Source organism: Brachyistius frenatus, unplaced genomic scaffold (assembly GCF_029030835.1).
Source record: "Brachyistius frenatus isolate BFR_SWC_R1_liver_20210118 unplaced genomic scaffold, ASM2903083v1 Contig_6, whole genome shotgun sequence".
Classification (NCBI taxonomy): Eukaryota; Metazoa; Chordata; class Actinopteri; family Embiotocidae; genus Brachyistius; species Brachyistius frenatus.
Genome location: NW_027210605.1, coordinates 2,723,301 through 2,741,435, shown reverse-complemented (window position 1 = coordinate 2,741,435; position 18,135 = coordinate 2,723,301). Strand labels below are relative to the sequence as shown.

The window sequence follows — 18,135 nt, the reverse complement described above, 5'->3', positions numbered from 1 at the left end:
GATAGCGACTGGCCACCAGCAGTGAGTCACCATCATTCAGTCATTCAAAAACCACACATTTTAACAAACAACTATTAGCTCTCAGTCGTCAGACATTTAGTCCTTAACGACAGGTACGATAATATATGATCACTTCTATACTATTTCTTCTCTCTCCAAACCCTTTGTTTCATTTCCTCCCTATTGTTCACTTGTTCTATATTTGTGTGTGTGTTTGTGTGTTCTTGTCTGAGACCTTTGGAGTTGGTGGCTGCAGTGACTGTTTTAACAGCTCGGGAACAGGCTGCTTATGTTCTTTGTGGTACAGTTATGTACAGTCTTGTCTAGCTGAGTCGTGACAGGTTGCTTTTTTTGCTTTGACAGGTTTTCTGTTAAGACCTATGAGAGGGTCTGGACAACTGCACACACACACACACACACACACACACACACACACACACACACACACACACACACACACACACACACACACACACACACACACACACACACACACACACACACACACACACACACACACACACACACACACACACACACTGAGTGGCTCACTGGCAGAGAGGGAAAGAGAGAGATCAGGGTAGGTGTTAAATGTGAGTCCTGAGCCAGTCCATAGCTTTATATTGTTATCATCACTTTAGCCACAAAGCCAAAAACAGAACTGAGATTTGCCAAATAACAAAAAAATGAGAGAAACACGTAGAAAAGGCAAAGGGATGTAAAAGCAAGTTCGGGGGAGACAGACAATATAAGATCATGTTTTTTTACAACCTAAATCTTATTTTTGTAGGTTTTTTAAATAGTTTTTGTTGTCACACTCATTATTGACCAGGAGTCAAATTGCTGAAACATGATGATTACACTGGTTATAAACAAAACGTTTTGAAGTAAGACCCTTTATTTTAAACTTAAGCAGACAATGGTACTTTATTTATTTATTTTTTCACGTTGGATGTGGAGTAACCTGACTTAACTGCACAGAGCTCTGAACACAATGTCATCAAAGGCCTTTGGGATGAACGTAAACGCTGCTTGTTCATCAGGCCATCATCCAACATCAGTGCCCGGCCTCACTAATGCTCTTGTGGCTAAATGGGAGCAAATCCCCACAGCCCGGTTACAAAATTATGTGGAAAGCCTTTTTCTGTTTTTTTTTTTAAGAAAAGAAAAAACTGTTAGCAGCATATTAATGTACATGATTTAGGATACAGAGCTTCAATAAAAGGGGATTTTATTTAGCATCCACATATTTTTGAGGGTCATAGTTCAGCTGGAAAGTTTGTATGCAAAATCTGTTGGAAATTTGTCAGTTTGGATAATAATGTTAACATTTGTCTTCAGTTTCCCTCCATATAAAGTTTCTCTATAGCCTCTATAAATGATTATCGAACTAGCCAGTGTTACTTCCCCTGCCGGACACTATATTCTAGCAGTGTTGCATTGTTAGATATAATGTTGTCCTAATCTGAAAAAAAAACCCAACAACAACAAAAAAGCCCAGGTTGTAAAAAGAAGCAAAATTTATTTCCAATTCATACATTTGAAAGTTCTGTTATTCCATGTTAGTTTGTGCACTAATATCCCTGGTTAGGAAAGCAAAAGCAAAACAAAAAGTACAATGCATCTGTCACCCATCTGTTACCAGGAAAGAAATAACCCTTACACAATACACAGAGTTCCCAGATGTCAGAAACTAATCCTGCTGTAAGACATTGTCACACCTTAAAACTCCACCTCCCATGAACTCCCTTATGATATCAGAGGGATCATCAGCAGATGATTCTTCTAACAGTTGCAGAGATGAAACTTGGGTTTTGCACTGGGAGACCACACAAGGTGATGTGGTCACTATCATGAGACTCCAGCACCACTGCTTCCATCAATCTCCTCCCACCTGCAAATCCCAAATACTTTGTGGGTGATTTTCACTTCCACACACCACACAGTGAGTTTTTTTTTAAATTATTTTTTAAACAAGTGGCCTTGTCTTGAAATCAGACTTAAACTTGAGTAATTATGACAAAGTACACTTGAAAATTTTAGTTTTGCCTGGCGTAGTTTAGAGGTGATTAATGAAAGAGCAGGAAGACAAAGTTAGTAAAACTCAGTAACTAATATTCCTCTTGGGGCATAATGAAATTATCCATCAACACACATATTTATGCGTACCACATATTCCTTTTTTCAAAAGCTTATACATTACCTGTGCATACATTGTATGTAATTGTCCTACAGCAGCAATGAAAAGCTGTTGACCGATGGTCTGTTGTAAACTTTAGTATAAAATAGATAAATAGAAGAGAGCTGGTCGCCCCTAAGTCACAGCATAGTCCATCAGGACCTCTGTTTGCATAGGTGTCTCATCCTGGCTACTGTCTATGTTAATGGCAACATGTATCAAACAAAAGACTCTCTGTCTGGCTGTCTGCTCTCATCCTCTCGCCCCCTTCACATCCTCCCTTTCCTCTTCGTCTCCCATTCTCTCCTCCCCTTGTTCCACTCCTTTATTTTCCATCTCTCGCTCGTTCCTTCCTGTCCTCTCACCTTCCCTCCCTCCCGAACAGCCCTCTTTCGTTGTTTTACAGCCCTGCGCTGCTCCCTTCCACTCTCCCCCTCCTTTCATTTTGGGTTCTCCGACAGTGGTAATGAGATGTTTCATTATTTGCATTTCACAGCTTTTAATAGAGAGAGAATTTAGGCTAAGCCCCGGGTCGTCAGTCAGGGAGTTACCATGGGAGACGTAGCAGGCTAAGGGAGAGAAAGATAGCCCAGAAACTACACATTCACAGTCACTCACCCATGCACAAGTGTAAAGGAGGAAGACATGGAAAAAAAGACATCGGAAAGATGGTCAGATGGAGTTTCTCCCCCCTTTTTTTGAAGCTCCTGGTATGTCATATAGTATTACTGCCAGTTTTATAGGTCATTGGAGGAACTTATGGTGAAGTTGAAACTCTGCCATCAGTCTTTGAGTCGCACTTCTTTTTTGGTCACTCTGGGATGATCCCTGTCCATCCTTACTGTGGCTGGATTTCCATAAGATCAATCACGGCTTAACACCTGTGCTGCTGAAGTTGAGAGGACATGGTGGCAAAACAAGGGCTGGAGCCGCTGAAGCGTACACATTAGCGACATAAGCTGGACAGGAGGCTTAGAGAGGCCGACCTTTTGACAGGTGCGCTGAATGTGAACATGTGAAAAAAGTACGAGGAGCAGCATGGAAGTCTTCAGGTGTAAATGAGGAGCTTCCAGGTTTTTGTTTTTCGGACACTTTGTGCAGGGTGGGACGGAGGAGGGAAGAGCAAGGGATGAAGGGAGTAGCACTAAGTCTCCCTAAGCCTCCTGGATCCTCTTTCGTCCCTCTCCACATGACATGGCTATCCTTCTTTGAGTCAATCTCTTCCTCCACCTTGGGTCCTTGGAGGAGGGCCAAAGAAACAGAGAGTGGACAGAGAAAGAGAGAGTGAGGTAGAGGTGCAAAATGTGGCATGATTAGAGCTGGTGGGGAAGGTGGAGAAAATAAAAGTGGACAGATGGAGGGTGTGTGATAAAAGAAACACGGGAAACTGACAACACAAAAACGCACAGGGAGATAATGTCACAGATAAAATGAGAAACAGAAATGAACAATAGTTTGTCTTCAACAGAAAATAAAAGACAAAGAAGTTAAGAACAAATCATTTGCAGCTAATAGCTTTGTTGTGTTATTTTTTTTCCTAATTGTAGCTCCCATGCCTGCCTGCGTCTGACTGTGTGTCATGTGCATGCGTTTGAGTGTGTGTGTGTGTTATTTTTGTCCATGCCTGCCTTGTTTGATGGACTGCCACCCTGGCTTGTCCCGGAAGGCTGCCAGCTCCGTCGGATTGGGGATTAACCCCGGGATAATGGCCTTGATGCCCAGTTGAGTGGAAGCAAAGCTGTTTAAAAAATATTGGCTGCCTGAGTCACTCTTCCCTCTCTTCCTGTCTCCCCCTCTTTCTATCTTCCATCTCTATCATTCTAGCCTTTCTGTGATTCTGCTCGATCTCCTTTCTCTGCGCTGTTCTTTATCTCTCTCATTCTCCGGCTCTACTTTTTTGTCTTTTCTCTCTTTTAACTTCACCTCACTCTGTTTCTGGGCATCCTCATCCACAATGACCTTTCAGGGGCATCATATTTGTAAGTGTTCAGTGAACAGCAGAAACATTTATCACACATTCAGCTTATTGAAAATAATTTATTGTAAACCTTGAAATCTCGTATTTTTTGGCTTAAGAAGAGACAGCAGTAAAATGTATTCTGGAATGCAATGTCTGCCCTCTATCAATGTGTTTGAAGAAAAGTGCATCTATTGTCCAGCTCAATGTCGTTTTAATTCCATTTATGCATGCTGTAATTTTTTTCCAGTATTTTCTTCTCTCGTTACATAAAAAACTCCACTTGCAAGTTCTTTTGTCCTCTTATTTTTAAATCATATCAGAGACTCTCTTAATATAAACATCATTTATCTTACTTTGCATTGAACACTTTCATACATTATTCACCTAATGCAGACCTGAAACCCTGTTTGCCTTGACCAAAGAAACTGCATGCTATGACTTGATGGTGTGCGGTTGAAAGCCTCCACTGGAAAATTTGCAAAAAGGAACGTGTTGGTTTTTTAGCTTAACTGATATAATTTTGTAGCAGAGACATGAAGCTGGGATGGTTGACAACATAAATGCCAGCTCTTGGCTCCTGAGTCCTGCCTTGATATCCCCGCCGCCTTCCTCCTCACACGTCTTCAATCTCTGGCCAGTTTTTATTGCATCCCCACTGATGATTTTCAAAGGCGGTGCCAAGATAATGGTAGGGATGTTAAAAGGAGGGAATGAAGTGCTAATATAGGGTGCTTTCATGCAGAAATTCTAATAATTGATCAAGTATTGGTGCACAAAGATGAGAGATTTACTGCAGCACTATGCTTGGCCAACTCTTAGGGGAAAAACAGTCAACTGACAACTGTACAGCCTAATATACTGCATGTCATCCGTGCTAAACAAAATATTAGTGTCAACTTTGGTTACTCTTTTTATTAATTCAGCAAACAGTTTCACCTGACAAATCTAAGTTTAATATTCACCATCTTTTAGCTATTTTTTGGTCTCCACCAGCTTTTAAGGAAATATTAAACCCGATATCACGGCAAAGTGTGTAATACACTCATCATTCTACGAGAGGATACCCTGCCAGGGTCATGTTTTGCCTCGCCTGGTCTAGTTAAATGTGGTACCTTAGGTTAGGCCACAAAATAATACATAATTAGGTTTAGGAAAAATCATAGTTTGAAAGACAGTTGAAATTCAGTTATGTTTAGGCCTCAAAGACACTTTGCAGGTTCAAAAAAATATTTTATGTAAGTTAAACACGTTACGTTACGAAAGCAACTTAACCTTGACTTCTGCTCGAATTCAGGTCTGAAAGGTGAAAGTTCCTTGTTTGTTCCATTCAAACACCCCTGACCTCCTCCGACACGGACTTTGTCACTCTATTTGGGTTTTGTCACACGACTTCCTTTTTCGACCCTGGTCATACATGCGTGTACTTTTCACGCCTAGTCAAGGCAAAATGTGACACTGACACACTTTGGCATGATACCATGCTGAAATATCCAACTCTATAGCTGCTCCGCTATCTTCAGCTATATGTTTAGTGTTTGATGCTACAGTGGTGTTACAGTCGGTATATCAGAGATTTTGTTGTTGAAAACAACTGCTGCAAAAGCAGATGTGCTGACAGATGTGTGACTGAATCAGAACATTTAATCTAAAACAATGAGCTGAAAGATGTTACTACAAAATGTCCTCGCAGCTGAAACACACTGCAGGTGATTACTGTCTGTGGGTTTGTCAGTATGAGAGTGACCGGTTGCAATTTGACCCATTGCAAACACAAAAACATGGTCCTAGTGACCTTACCTGTGCTTTATAAACACACATTTGCAAAAACAAGTTCGGTATGCACTTCAAGTGGTTTTTCCAGTGTTATCAATCTATTAATGTTATCAGTTTGTTTTTCCTCTAGATTTGTTAATGGGTTTATTTATTTGTCCACTCAAAGGGGAGGCTGTGTGAACTCTGTGTTCATTCAATTTGACATGCCGAACTCATTTTATCAAATAATGAGAAGAATTTTTTACATTTTGTTGAGCAGACGGCCACAATTTGAATGTAGAGTGATTAGCTGAGGGTAGCGGTTTTGCGAGGAGCACATTGGCCACTTAATGATAATTTGTCCGAGCCAACTGGAAATCCCTTAATTCAAAATAAATATAACTGCAAGAAGCAGTCTAGATAGTGCTAACATACACACACGGGAACCTGAGGCCAGTTGAACCTTTTACCTTGTGACACGAATGTTAATGAAGAAAGAATGAACAGACACCAAAGAGAAAGTGAGTCTCAAGTGAGTTTTATTTACAAAAAATAAATTGTGTAATCACGTATTATCATCCTGTGTGAAGGTGTTTCACATGTTGTAACGTCTTCATCCAGAGTGATGTGCGAACTCCTCGTGAAATCACAGCATTAGCCTGCTGTAGCGTTAACCCCAGTACAAACAAAGTACCGCTCTGCCTCTGATCCAGAAGGACCTTGCGCTCCGTCTCCCCTCGGTCCTGTGCGGTCAAGGAGGCAGAGAAGTGGCTCGGAGGGACAGGCTGCATTAGGAGAGACACAAGCAGGAGGAAGCCCCATTCTCTCACTCCATCACACGTCTCATCTCTTTAGTTGTTTGACTGGGGCCTAAAGTGACTTTGCTGTGATGTGACCAGGACAAACCGGGTGTGATGCCATGACGGCTCTGCTAAGCGTGTGAACGTGGGTGTTTTTAGTTCTTGCATGTGTTTGTGTATTTCGGGGCAGGGTCCTGATGTGTGTGAGTGTTTTGAGGGGAACGGGGCTCTGGATTGTGTGTGTGTGTGTGTGTGTGTGTGTGTGTGTGTGTGTGTGTGTGTGTGTGTGTGTGTGTGTGTGTGTGTGTGTGTGTGTGTGTGTGTGTGTGTGTGTGTGTGTGTGTGTGTGTGTGTGGAAAGGAGGGGTTAAGGAGGACAGTCACTTTTGATTTGGCCTCAGAAGGGTGACAGGGACTTGGAGCTCTGGTGGCATGCTTTACTGAAACAATCGTCTCTGGCCACAAATAAGCGCTCACAGACTGTCAGCCTGCCTCTTGATGACTTTCCTTGCTTTTTTTTTTTTTTTGTTTTTTTTTTTTTTGTGGTGAAATTTCATCGAGGGATGAAAAGCTTCTTTTTTCTTTTTTCTGCTGTGTGACATCCTGAAAGCAGGCTTTAGTTTCTGTAGCCTTGGTGAGACTGCTAATGCTTTGGATGAGACACAAAAGTCTCTGCTTCTTCTCTCTGTAGTTGATTGTTTGACAAGTTCATTTTACCTTACTTTCCCATCTTGTGTCAAGTGTATATTTGAAAAAAAAGAAGCGTGCTTTAAATCAAGGCTGTACTCACATGGTAGAGGGAATAGCTTTTGGTCGCGCTGATGGTCTAAGCTGGGGTAAAATGGAGTAGCTCTCAGGGGAAAAGAAAAGAATGAGCACTGGAGAGTTTTTTTTTTGTGTGTGTGTGGGTGTTTATGCATCGCAGTCGGGGTAGCTTGGGAATGATTCCACTGCAAAAGGGGTCTTTGACTGGAGGGAATTGGACATGCTGAAATTAAACAAGCCAATTATGCAAGCAAAGAGTTTAGAGGTCAAAGCGCACTCCATTAAAGCTCCTCATCTCTACCTAACTCCTAACTCAGTATGTCTCCGAGTCTGTTGAAGCAATAAATCTGATTAGAGCTCTCCCTCTCTTTCTCTTCATCTCTCAGTCCCTGCTGTTGTTTTACCCTCCACTGATCATTGTTTTTGTGAAATTTGAGGCACCATTTAACATGTCTTTGGGTGCAATCATAGCTGCATGCTCACATCACGTTCACACAAACTCACACAGATTTTTGTATCAGAGTGCAGTACTACACTGACATTATCATTAATCCTTTAGAAATGCATTAGTATGAAAAGTATCTCTTTTGAATTAAATTAAAGTTATTCCTAAATAAGGATTGTGCTGAACTGCATGAAAAATTACATGGAAATATATTTTCTGATTTACATTTTGTGGTGTGCAGTCATGCAGATCTTGTGTTTTTTGGTCTAAGATCTGATATTTCTATCGTCTGACTATTTGCCTCCGCTCCTATTACAAAAGATAAATGGATCTTTTTTGGGCTGTTTTCTAATCCACATTTTCATAATCTGCCAATGTACTCGTTTTCTCAAGTAATTGATTGATTATCTTGCCTATGAAATGTAAAAAAATAAAAAAAAATTTGAACTACATTTTCATTATCTTTTGTCCAAAAAACATTTCAAAACTCAGAGTTTCAATTTACTTTCATTCATGTCAAAGAAAAGCATCACATTTTCACGTGAGAAACTGGAAACAGAATTCGCTGCTGCTTAATTTCTTGAATATAAATGTTCAAATGCTGTGAGAGCCTCAAATTAAATTCCATTTACCTAAATTGCTTTGGTGTGCAGGCAGGAATTTCAGAGATGAATATCTTAACTCATAACACCAAAGGTCTTTTTTTTGTAGTTTCAGGTCAAGGGACTCTTTCACCAGTCCTCCTGCTGAATGTGTTGCTTTGGCTGTAATTAACATACAGCTTATTCAATCGAGAGCTTGTTATTGTTGATTCTGGGACTTTTAAAATGGTAACAGAGGCAGAAACAGAGATTGGGCTGACCCTAAATGCAACACGAGGGATGGGAGTGTTGCTCCAGCTGTTGATTTGGTATAGCCGGCTTTCATTCACCGCCTCGTCTGAGCCACCAACAGACACATGTCTCAAATGGAAGCTGCTGACCGGTGTGTGCTGAACAGTGACCCTTTATTTCATCATCCACATTTTAATGGAAAAAAATAAACGAGGAATAGGAATAGGAGGAATATGTCTCTGCGAATAAATGACTTCTTTTGAGTTTTATGCGGCTCCGAGAGGGAGCCTATCTTATAGACTGGGCTATACAATTGAATGTGCCAGTGGCCCTGAGAGAAGAAGAGCTAAGAGAGGAGGAGCAGATCTCCTGTCTTTAAAGCCGCTCGGTTTGTCTCCAAAGGTGAGAGGTGAAGACTCTCAATACCTCTATCAGAGCAATGCAGAAAGAAAAGAATATCTCAAGGTTAGACCGCCAATAGATTTTTTTTTTTCTCAGAAATCTGTTAGCCGAAGGATAAAAACCTGTGCATCAAAACTTGCCTTTTGAGACTCTGAGGGACACTGTTATTCTGCATTCACATTCAAGTTTCTTCTTCCCCACAGTTCTTTCTATGACTTAAAGAAACACCAATCAAAGTGAAAGGTTTTGAGCCATGTATTGATCGATTTATTTTTTTCCCCCCCATGAAAGGGAGGCTTCAGCAGTTGTCACCATCACTCCATCCGCTTGTCCACTGCTGTTCATAGGAGGTGTGTTTGTCCAAGTGGACGTGGGAGACACTGTGGATTTATCTGATCTTACAAGCCATCAGGTTGAGCAGAGCTTTGCTAAACATGACCTGAAGTGTGCCGGCCCCCGAGCAAACGTTGCTGTCACCTTGGCCAACCCGAGCTGTCATCTCTCAGAATGGCCCATGAGAGCTGACAGCTGTGGCGTTCCCAAAACAAATCACTGCTGCGTTTGGTAACACTCTGCGTCCCCGCGATTTAGCCCTCACCAAGACAAGAGCAGGAGCGGCGGCTGCTAATGCTCTGGCTAATGTACTGCCTGAGTGTGTGTGTGTGCGCATGTTTATGTTTGCTCTGGCTTATGTGGTTTCTCTTTGTTTTTCCGCCACCTACTTGCATGGTTCAACACAGCGATGTTCACATCTCCCTTTGTCTCATTCTGCTCTCCCCTCGCTGTATCCTTTTCCTGCATCCCTCCTCTTGCATCCCTTTTCTTGTGTGTGAGCACACGATGCGTCTTATATGTATATAACCTCTACACAACGGAAAAAAACACAGAGTATAATGTTTTATATACACTCAAGCAAAAACCCACTTACATCTGAGATCAATATTTGAGCGTCCAAAAGCCAGAAAATAGACAAGCTAATAGATTGTAAACGTTCAAATCGTGAGCTTTTCTATGGCTTTTATTTTGTAAAGGTGAACTATGGCAGCATTCCTGTCACGCCGCTATGAATCACGTCAATGAGTACTGAAAGTTGTATCTTCATTCACTGACAGTTGAACAGCTCCACAAATTGTCATTAAGAGTCCTTTCTCTGTAGTTTTCAGAAAAACTCTGTGTTCACAACTTAGACTGAACTGTGCAAGATCAGAAACACTGAGGTGAAGGTTCAAGAGTAAATTTCCGTCTTAACTAGACAGGTGACTGAATATTCACAGTCGAAGCGAGATGAAAAAAAAAATAACAAGGAACTGGGGCCGTGTTTATTGATAAATCTCATGTTAAAGTGGTCCGTACTAAATGAGGTGTTTTTCTCCCTCAAAACAGTTTTCTGGAAGTGTTACACTTTTTAACTGACATTTTTAATGAGCTTACACACGCTCTGTCTCACACACACGCCCACGCACACATAAACGAACCTGTCAGACACGGTTTAAACACAGATTTTTGACTATTTGTTACTGGGCTGTTTTTAGACATCAAACTACAGCAGTTGAGATGTGGTTTCTATTGATGTCATTGTTTTTATGTCACAGTCATTACTGACATATCCTTACCCTGGCTCATCTTTAAAGGAGTGGCTCAGTCAAATTCACTTATTTTCTCCTCCGTTACATTAAAATGAAATCAAGGATTCGAGCATTGCCTTGGCTATCAGCCATATATATGGACTCAAAAAAGAAATACCTATGTTATCATATGTTACCATGTTATTTTCATCTCTAGAAATTTACTGAGATTTCATTGCACTTGTGCTCTACATATCCGCTGCCGTACATCTTTGTCAAATTACAGCAATCAAATGTCCATAGTGTACATTTAATGGCGCAGCGTACTTGTATAATACTTTGATACATGTTACATCTTAAGTTGATTTGTGTGTTGTTTTCTTTCAATTCCCAGCAGACATTTGGAGGAGAGGCTTTTGTTCAGCTACACAGATGAACAACAGGAAGGAGGACATGGAGATCTCGTCTCACTACCGTCAGCTCCTCAGAGAGCTCAATGAGCAGAGGCAGCACGGCATCCTCTGCGACGCCTGTGTCATTGTGGACGGAAAGATCTTCAAAGCCCACAAGAATGTCCTTCTGGGCTCCTCACGCTACTTCAAGACTCTCTACTGCCAGGTGAGGATATTCAGTGGGAAGGACGGGTTGGGAGATTAGTTATGCACTTGTTTTTCTCTCATATCATAGTTATAAAAAAGCTTTATTCCTATTCGGCATGAGATAAATAAACAACAAAGCACTTCTGTAAACAATTCCTCCTCTTCACCCGCAGGTTAAAAAAGGGGCAGAGCCTCACCACCAGACTACTGTCACTCACCTGGACATTGTCACAGCGACAGGCTTCAAAGCCATCCTGGACTTCATGTACTCAGCGCACCTCGCCCTCACCAGTAAGAACGTGATCGAGGTCATGTCAGCCGCCAGCTACCTGCAGATGACAGACATTGTCCAGGCCTGCCACAGCTTCATCAAGGCTGCGCTGGACATCAGCATCCGCTCCGAGATGGCTGACGAACTGGCCGACTTTGAAATGGGAGCTGTTGCTGCTGCTGGCCTTGGTGGAGGCGGAGGAGTTGGTGGCGGCGGAGGAGGAGTGGGTATAGCGGGAGCAGGGGGTGTGGTGGGAGCAGGTTTAGGAGGCGGAGGAGGAGGGATAGTGGGCATGGCTTCTGAAGCCCTGGCCTCCATCATGTCTGGTCGCAGCACCTCCCCCTGGCTGGCACGCCGCACGAGCCCGGCCAACTCTTCTGGGGACTCAGCCATCGCCAGCTGCCACGAGGGAGGCAGCACGTACGGGAAGGAGGACCAAGAACCCCCGAAGAGCCATGAGAGCCAGGAGGAAGCCTGCCACGACTCCCAGCCCGCCTGGCCACATGACTATAGGCCTGTCACTGTCAAAGAGGAACAGGTGTCCCCTGCCTCCTCCTCCCATCCCCGCGACACTCCCAGGGGTGCAGCCCAAAGCCTGGGGGAGCAAGGGGCTGGTGGGGCAGGTGGAGGAGGTGGAGAAGGACCCTGGCAACCCCTGTCAGGGTCAGGGCGGAGGAAGAACAGGAAAAACAAGGACACAGTCCGACACATAACCCAGCAGGCTGAGAGGAACTGGGAACGAGAACGGGACAGGGAGAGAGACAGGGACAGTAGGCCTGGATCTCCTCTGCCCTCCATGCTGGCTGTAGCTGGATGGAGCTACAGTGGACAGGATATCCCAGGTAAGGCTAACACACCTGTACCAGTCTCCACCGTCTCCCGTCTGTAGAAAGTGCTGTTGCAGCAAAGACGAAAGCAAGCCATATGTTTTGAGGTCAAAAAAGTATTTTTTATAGTGATTTGGTGGTAGATCAGTTTAATGTCATAACAGCAGGTGGGGCTAGCTTGAACTTGATCTCAAAATTGTTAGCATGGAGGTAGGCCAAAAGACAGACCTTCCACGTGGGAAAGGACTTTGCTGTGCTGATTTGACTTTGAGGCTGTGGAGTTTCCTGAAGTAGCTTCAGTTTCATAAAGCTGTCTCCTATTTAGTTAGTTATCCAGTCATTTTAATTACTGAATGCCTGGTGAGATGATAAGATAAGTTTAGATAATTGGGTGAGAGTGTCATGTCAACTGTTGAAAAATCTACTATCTAAAAGACACCTTCAAACCAACTGGCCCTCAGTTGCATGAAAGAAATCAAATTGCTTTGTTGACTTTTGTTGAACTTGTGTGCGAGAAAGTGTGCATGACACTTAGTACATTACAGTAGTGCTTAATACCATGAGTCTTGCGTGGATATTTCAATGCATGTCAGCCATCCGCGCAGTTTACTAGTATAAAATGACCTCTTTTCCTCCTCCGGGGTTGAGATTAGCGAGCTTATACACACTAACGTGTTAGGCCTAAGGTGATTATCTTAAATCTTGGAGGTGTGAGGTGAAGCCTGGGTAAATGCAGATGGATAATACAATCCTCTCCGTATTGCATTTTATGTAAGCCACACTCCCACATAAACAGGCAAATGCATATACAAACACACGCATGAACACATATTTATTTTGAGAGAGCCTCACTTGATCCTCAGCCTTACAGAATTGTTTAGTGAATTCCTTTACACTAAAACTTATACATGAAAAAACTTACCTGTGTGTGCGTCTACATGTGTGTGTGTCTGTGTGTGTGTGTGTGTGTGTGTGTGTGTGTGTGTGTGTGTGCTGCGGGGCCCAAGGCGTCGATAGGTAGATCATTAAAAGTAAGAGAAGCTAATCCTGGGCGCATTAAGGGAGTTGGCTGTGAAATGGGCACACGCGTCGTGCAGCGAAAGAAAACAGGATAATTGAATTGACCTGGGTCACTGCACGGATTACCAGCGCGTCCTCGCCATGCCTGGCTCCTCCCCCTTCTCTCTGGGGTTTAGGGAAGGACCTTCTGGAAAGGGCGAGAGGAGGGAAAAGGAAAAGAGAGTGTTAGATGAGAGGGGTAATGAGAGAGAGAAGAAAAACAGAGCGACAAAAAAGAAATGCGGATTGGACAGAGCATCCGCTTGGGCTTATGAGGGTTTGTCTTCTTAACTCTAAGTGTCCTAAGTCCCAGATTTTGTGACCTGCAGTCAGACCTTATTACGGTGCCAAAGTACATCTTGTCCTGAGCTTCGGAACACAAACACACACAGATGTATAATCACATGCATTCACATAGAAAATGGCACTATTAAGCACACTGGCTAGGTCCATGGTTTAGTACTGTGGTAGAAAGTAAAGTTTAAGTCTGGCTGTGGTGAAACAGTCATTAATAAGAGAGGTGTTTTCTCACCTAAAGGTTAGAGGAAGTCTAGTGTTGCTGATGGTGTAGACTCACCTGGTGCTAGCCAAAAGACAACCATTACCCTCGCTTTCAACTGGGTTTCGGGACTGGGCTCAAAATGGTGAAGAAAGATAGGATTGGTTCTCCTTCAGAGGGAGGGCCTTGCCATTTAGCAGTAAAACATCATGTTACCAGCGCCTTACATGACGTTTGAGAGTGGTAGCTGTATCAGGATTTGTTTCACTGTTGTGTGTTGAGTCAGTTTGCACGGGGGTGGTGTCTGTGTGCTTAATAAAGGTTTGGGGGATTGTTGAACAGGTTCAGTGAGGTGATTATTGGTCTCGGAGCATTAGGGGTGAGAGGTGTGATGTTTCAGTTCTGGAAGTGGTCTCCTTCTTCGATCATGTCATGTCCATAAGTTATTCTAGTTTCATTAAGTTAGAGTCAAAGATACACAGGATGTCTGTGGGCTTATGTCACCTTAAGTCCAGGATTTTTTTTTTAACCTGCAGTCAAATATCAAAATTTAAATGTATGGATATATGAAAGAGTCATGATGTACATTTGTATTGAAAGTTTCCAATTATAATATTACACAGCATGTGAACATTGGTGAGGTAGACAGCAAAGATCTGCTGAGAAGGTGTGACGCTTGAGATCAGTCGCTTCCATAGACTGTCTATAAAAATGGACGTAGTGAAGCCAGAGTGAAAGTGCATTAAAGTGCAATACCAGTGAAAGCCACTAGGCTGGCTAAAAAAAACAACAACAAAAAACTCCATCTCCCATTTAAATAGCAAAGCTTCTCATAAAATCCAAAATCCAAAAAACATTTCCACAAGTGATTGTGGTGTTACTCGCTATGTTCACTCCTTCCAATCACTGGTGGTCCTTGATAATTAATTCTATATTAGGCCATAAACAGGTATGTTTGGAGGTGTGCCTGATTTGATTGACACTGCAGTGCAGTCAGGTCGCTGATATAGATGGCCAAGCATAGTGTTCTCAATCAGGTCACTCCACCCTCTTGTCCAAATATGGTCACTGTGCCTGCTTGCCTACTGTCATGACTTACTGGCACATCTGATAGAATAATCATCATTGTTGAAATTGGGACAAGAATCAAAGCTTCAAACAGCATCTCACAAACCGGTGAATGACTTCATGGTGGGTTGCCGGTGACTTGCTGCTTGAATGCTGAAATACTGAAAGCACTGGCGAACAAATAACATAAGATTAATTTCATCATTATCACAAATGTAATCAACAATTATAAAGCATGCACATAATACAACATATTGCTGTGATTGTTGCATTTTCCCTGCAAAGAGAAAGCCCACGCTGCATTATTTAATAATATGACCATTGTATTCTTAAGGCAATAACATCTGTAATTACAGTCATTCAGTCTTTACTTGATTACCTTTACTGGTGTGATGGAAAAGTACCTCCAAGCAAACAAAAAGAAGTTCATCCAACTGTCAATTACACAAATTAGATAACATGTTAACATATTAGAGGCTGGAATCTGCAATGTTTACTTTTTAAATGAATTAAAGGAATTATCTATTACCAAAATAGTCATCCAAGTTTCTGCTGAACATTATTGGACTATTTTTATCGCAAACACTGAGTGGTCGGAGCAGGAAGAGCAAATAATAACAACAAGGATGGCTCTATTGTATCAGATGTCCCAGGAAGTCATAGTAGTGGGAAAGTAGTGAAAGCCGGCACGATACCAGACATCTAAATAGGATGCATCCATTATTAATGTAATTAATTACACCTGTGCTTTGTCTGCTATATAACATCTCAAGATATCTGCTGTGAGATCAGAAAAAGATGAATTGACTAATCGTTTCAGCAGTTTTTGTGAAGAAGAAGGTCAGCAGTTTAGTGTTAGTTGTGCCATTACGTTTAGGGGCTGTTGGTGTGTGTGGTGGGGCGGCTGTTTTTCCATGAAGTCCAGTTGTTGGTTTCCATGAAGGGATATGGTTGGTATTAAGGAGAAAGGGCACCTTCAGTCTGAGATTAGCTTAATTGCTTCATTCTTTATTGATGAGAAGTGCCGAGACACTCTCTCTCTCTCTCTCTCTCTCTCTCTCTCTCATTCATCTGTAATCAGTGTCCCTGCTTTGCTATTTGAAACGCTTGTATGACATACAACACAGGGGCTGCCTGACCAAGGATTTCACTGGATTATACTGTAATATAAGGATAAAATATGGTCGTGTAAAGGCTCAGTGTTTCAGCGCCCAGCCGTTTCTAAGCATCTGAATGAAAATGCCATGTGCCTGTGTTGACATAAACAGCTGCAGGAATTAGGATTTGTTTTCTTTAGATCCCCTTCCCTTGCAAACATCTGCTATGTTCACTTGATGTCATTATTGAGACCAGTAAGCACTCCACATCCTTCTCTCCCTCTGTCTCGCTAACGCTTGATCTCCCTGCCTCTTAGACTCACCTTGTCCCAGCTTGTGAAGCTGGGAAAAGAAATCAGCAGCGTTTGCATTTCACTGATCTGATCATGTGTATATTTTTTTTTCTGCACAATGCTATATTAGAGGTGACAATTTTTTTTTTGAGGAAGAGAGTTTTAAATAGTCTGTACTTCTCCCACCTGCTTATGTCCTGAACCTTTAAATAATTACCTTAAATTATTTTTAGCTTGGCCCCCGCTGCTTTTTCCAGACCCGAATGAAAAAGCACCTGCAAATCTAGATGGAGTGCTAGGAAAGTCAAAAAATTTCTAACAATTCAGTATATTTTTCTTTGATGCCTCATATCAGCCTGACTTTAATCCATGTTGTGTTAAAACAATGAATCTATGAATCAATTTGTTGATTGAAATTAATTGGCAGCAAATCTAATGATAACTATTTATTCATTCATCAAGCAAAATATTCAAATATTTCAATGCTCTAGCTAGGTTTTTTTTTCTATTTGTTTGATTGTAAAATGAATATTCTTTGTTTTTGTGTCTGTTGACAAAACAAGCCTAAGAAACGCAACATTGTTTGTTTTGCACTAATTTCTGACATGTTATTGAATGAACAGAAAAATATCAAACAGGTTAGATGAAAGAAGTTGTACCTCAAACCCAATCTTAATTATATATATAATAAATATAAACTCATGTATCCATACATATATACTGTAGTTTTTAGGTGTCTCCAAACATCATGGTGAGATCTAAATAGCAATACATGAGAAAATAATAACATCAAAGTTATGACTAAGTATTTCAAAAACAGGTATTTCAGTCTGTAAATGTGTCATTTTGTCCACAAACCTTCTGCCATTTGATATTTTTTTAACATTTTCTTTACACTCTGTGCCTTTATTTATTTTATCAAAGTAAGTGTCACCTCTTCAAAAGGTGGATCTGTCATTTTGGAGGCAGAGCTCATTCTCTCTTTGGCACCTTCTCCCTCAGACAGAGAAGAAGCCAGCGCTGGTGAAAACATGAGTTAACGATTGATTTCTTTCCTACTGCCTTTATACTTGGGGCAAACACCAACTTGATCTTTATCCCACATAATAACAGCACTGGAAATACTTTTTGTTTGTGTTTTTTGCTGGTATTAAAACAAACACACACACACACACAGACACAGGCAGACGCACACACACACATGGTGACCTTTAGTGGCAGCTTGGGGGATTTTGGCAATCCGGTACATGGCCAGTGTGATCTACACACACTCACATACACACAGCTTAGAGCATCTGATTATGTAGACGTGAACAGTTCAATCACACGTGGGCTGTTCTTTCCATTTCCCTCTAGCTGTTGCACATTGATTACATCGAGAATCTTTTTTAAAATCCCAACATCTTTATCTGACTCTCTTCCTCTCCGCTCTGTGGCCTCAGAGTTCCCCTTCTCAACCACTAACACACACACAGAAAACACACACACACACACACACACACACACACAGAGAAAACACACACACAGAAAACACACAGACAGAAAACACACACATATGCCCACAGAGACAGACCGAAAAAAAAAATGAAATCATTTTTCTGTAGAACCATGTCCTGTTTATTCCGGCGAGCTCAGGAGCGTTGCAGTTAGCGTTGCATGTATTAGCTTGTTTGAATCCAGATCTTCATTCTCTCGAGCTCCGGAGACTCCTGGAGTCACCTG

General features: G+C 41.9%; 1 protein-coding gene across 3 annotated transcripts in view; it reads left to right on the top strand.

Annotated features, from left to right (window-relative positions):
* zbtb46 (zinc finger and BTB domain containing 46) overlaps positions 1 to 18,135 on the top strand; it is a 62,864-nt gene that overhangs the window by 10,400 nt on the left and 34,329 nt on the right. For 2 of the 3 annotated variants that reach the window (XM_069724771.1, XM_069724753.1), the window contains exons 2-3: positions 11,095 to 11,318; positions 11,473 to 12,412. In XM_069724771.1, coding sequence (XP_069580872.1) covers positions 11,133 to 11,318; positions 11,473 to 12,412 — 1,126 coding nt within the window. In that variant the 5' untranslated portion in view covers positions 11,095 to 11,132. The remainder of the gene's footprint in view (positions 1 to 11,094; positions 11,319 to 11,472; positions 12,413 to 18,135) is intronic. The other variant, XM_069724761.1, reaches the window with a different exon arrangement.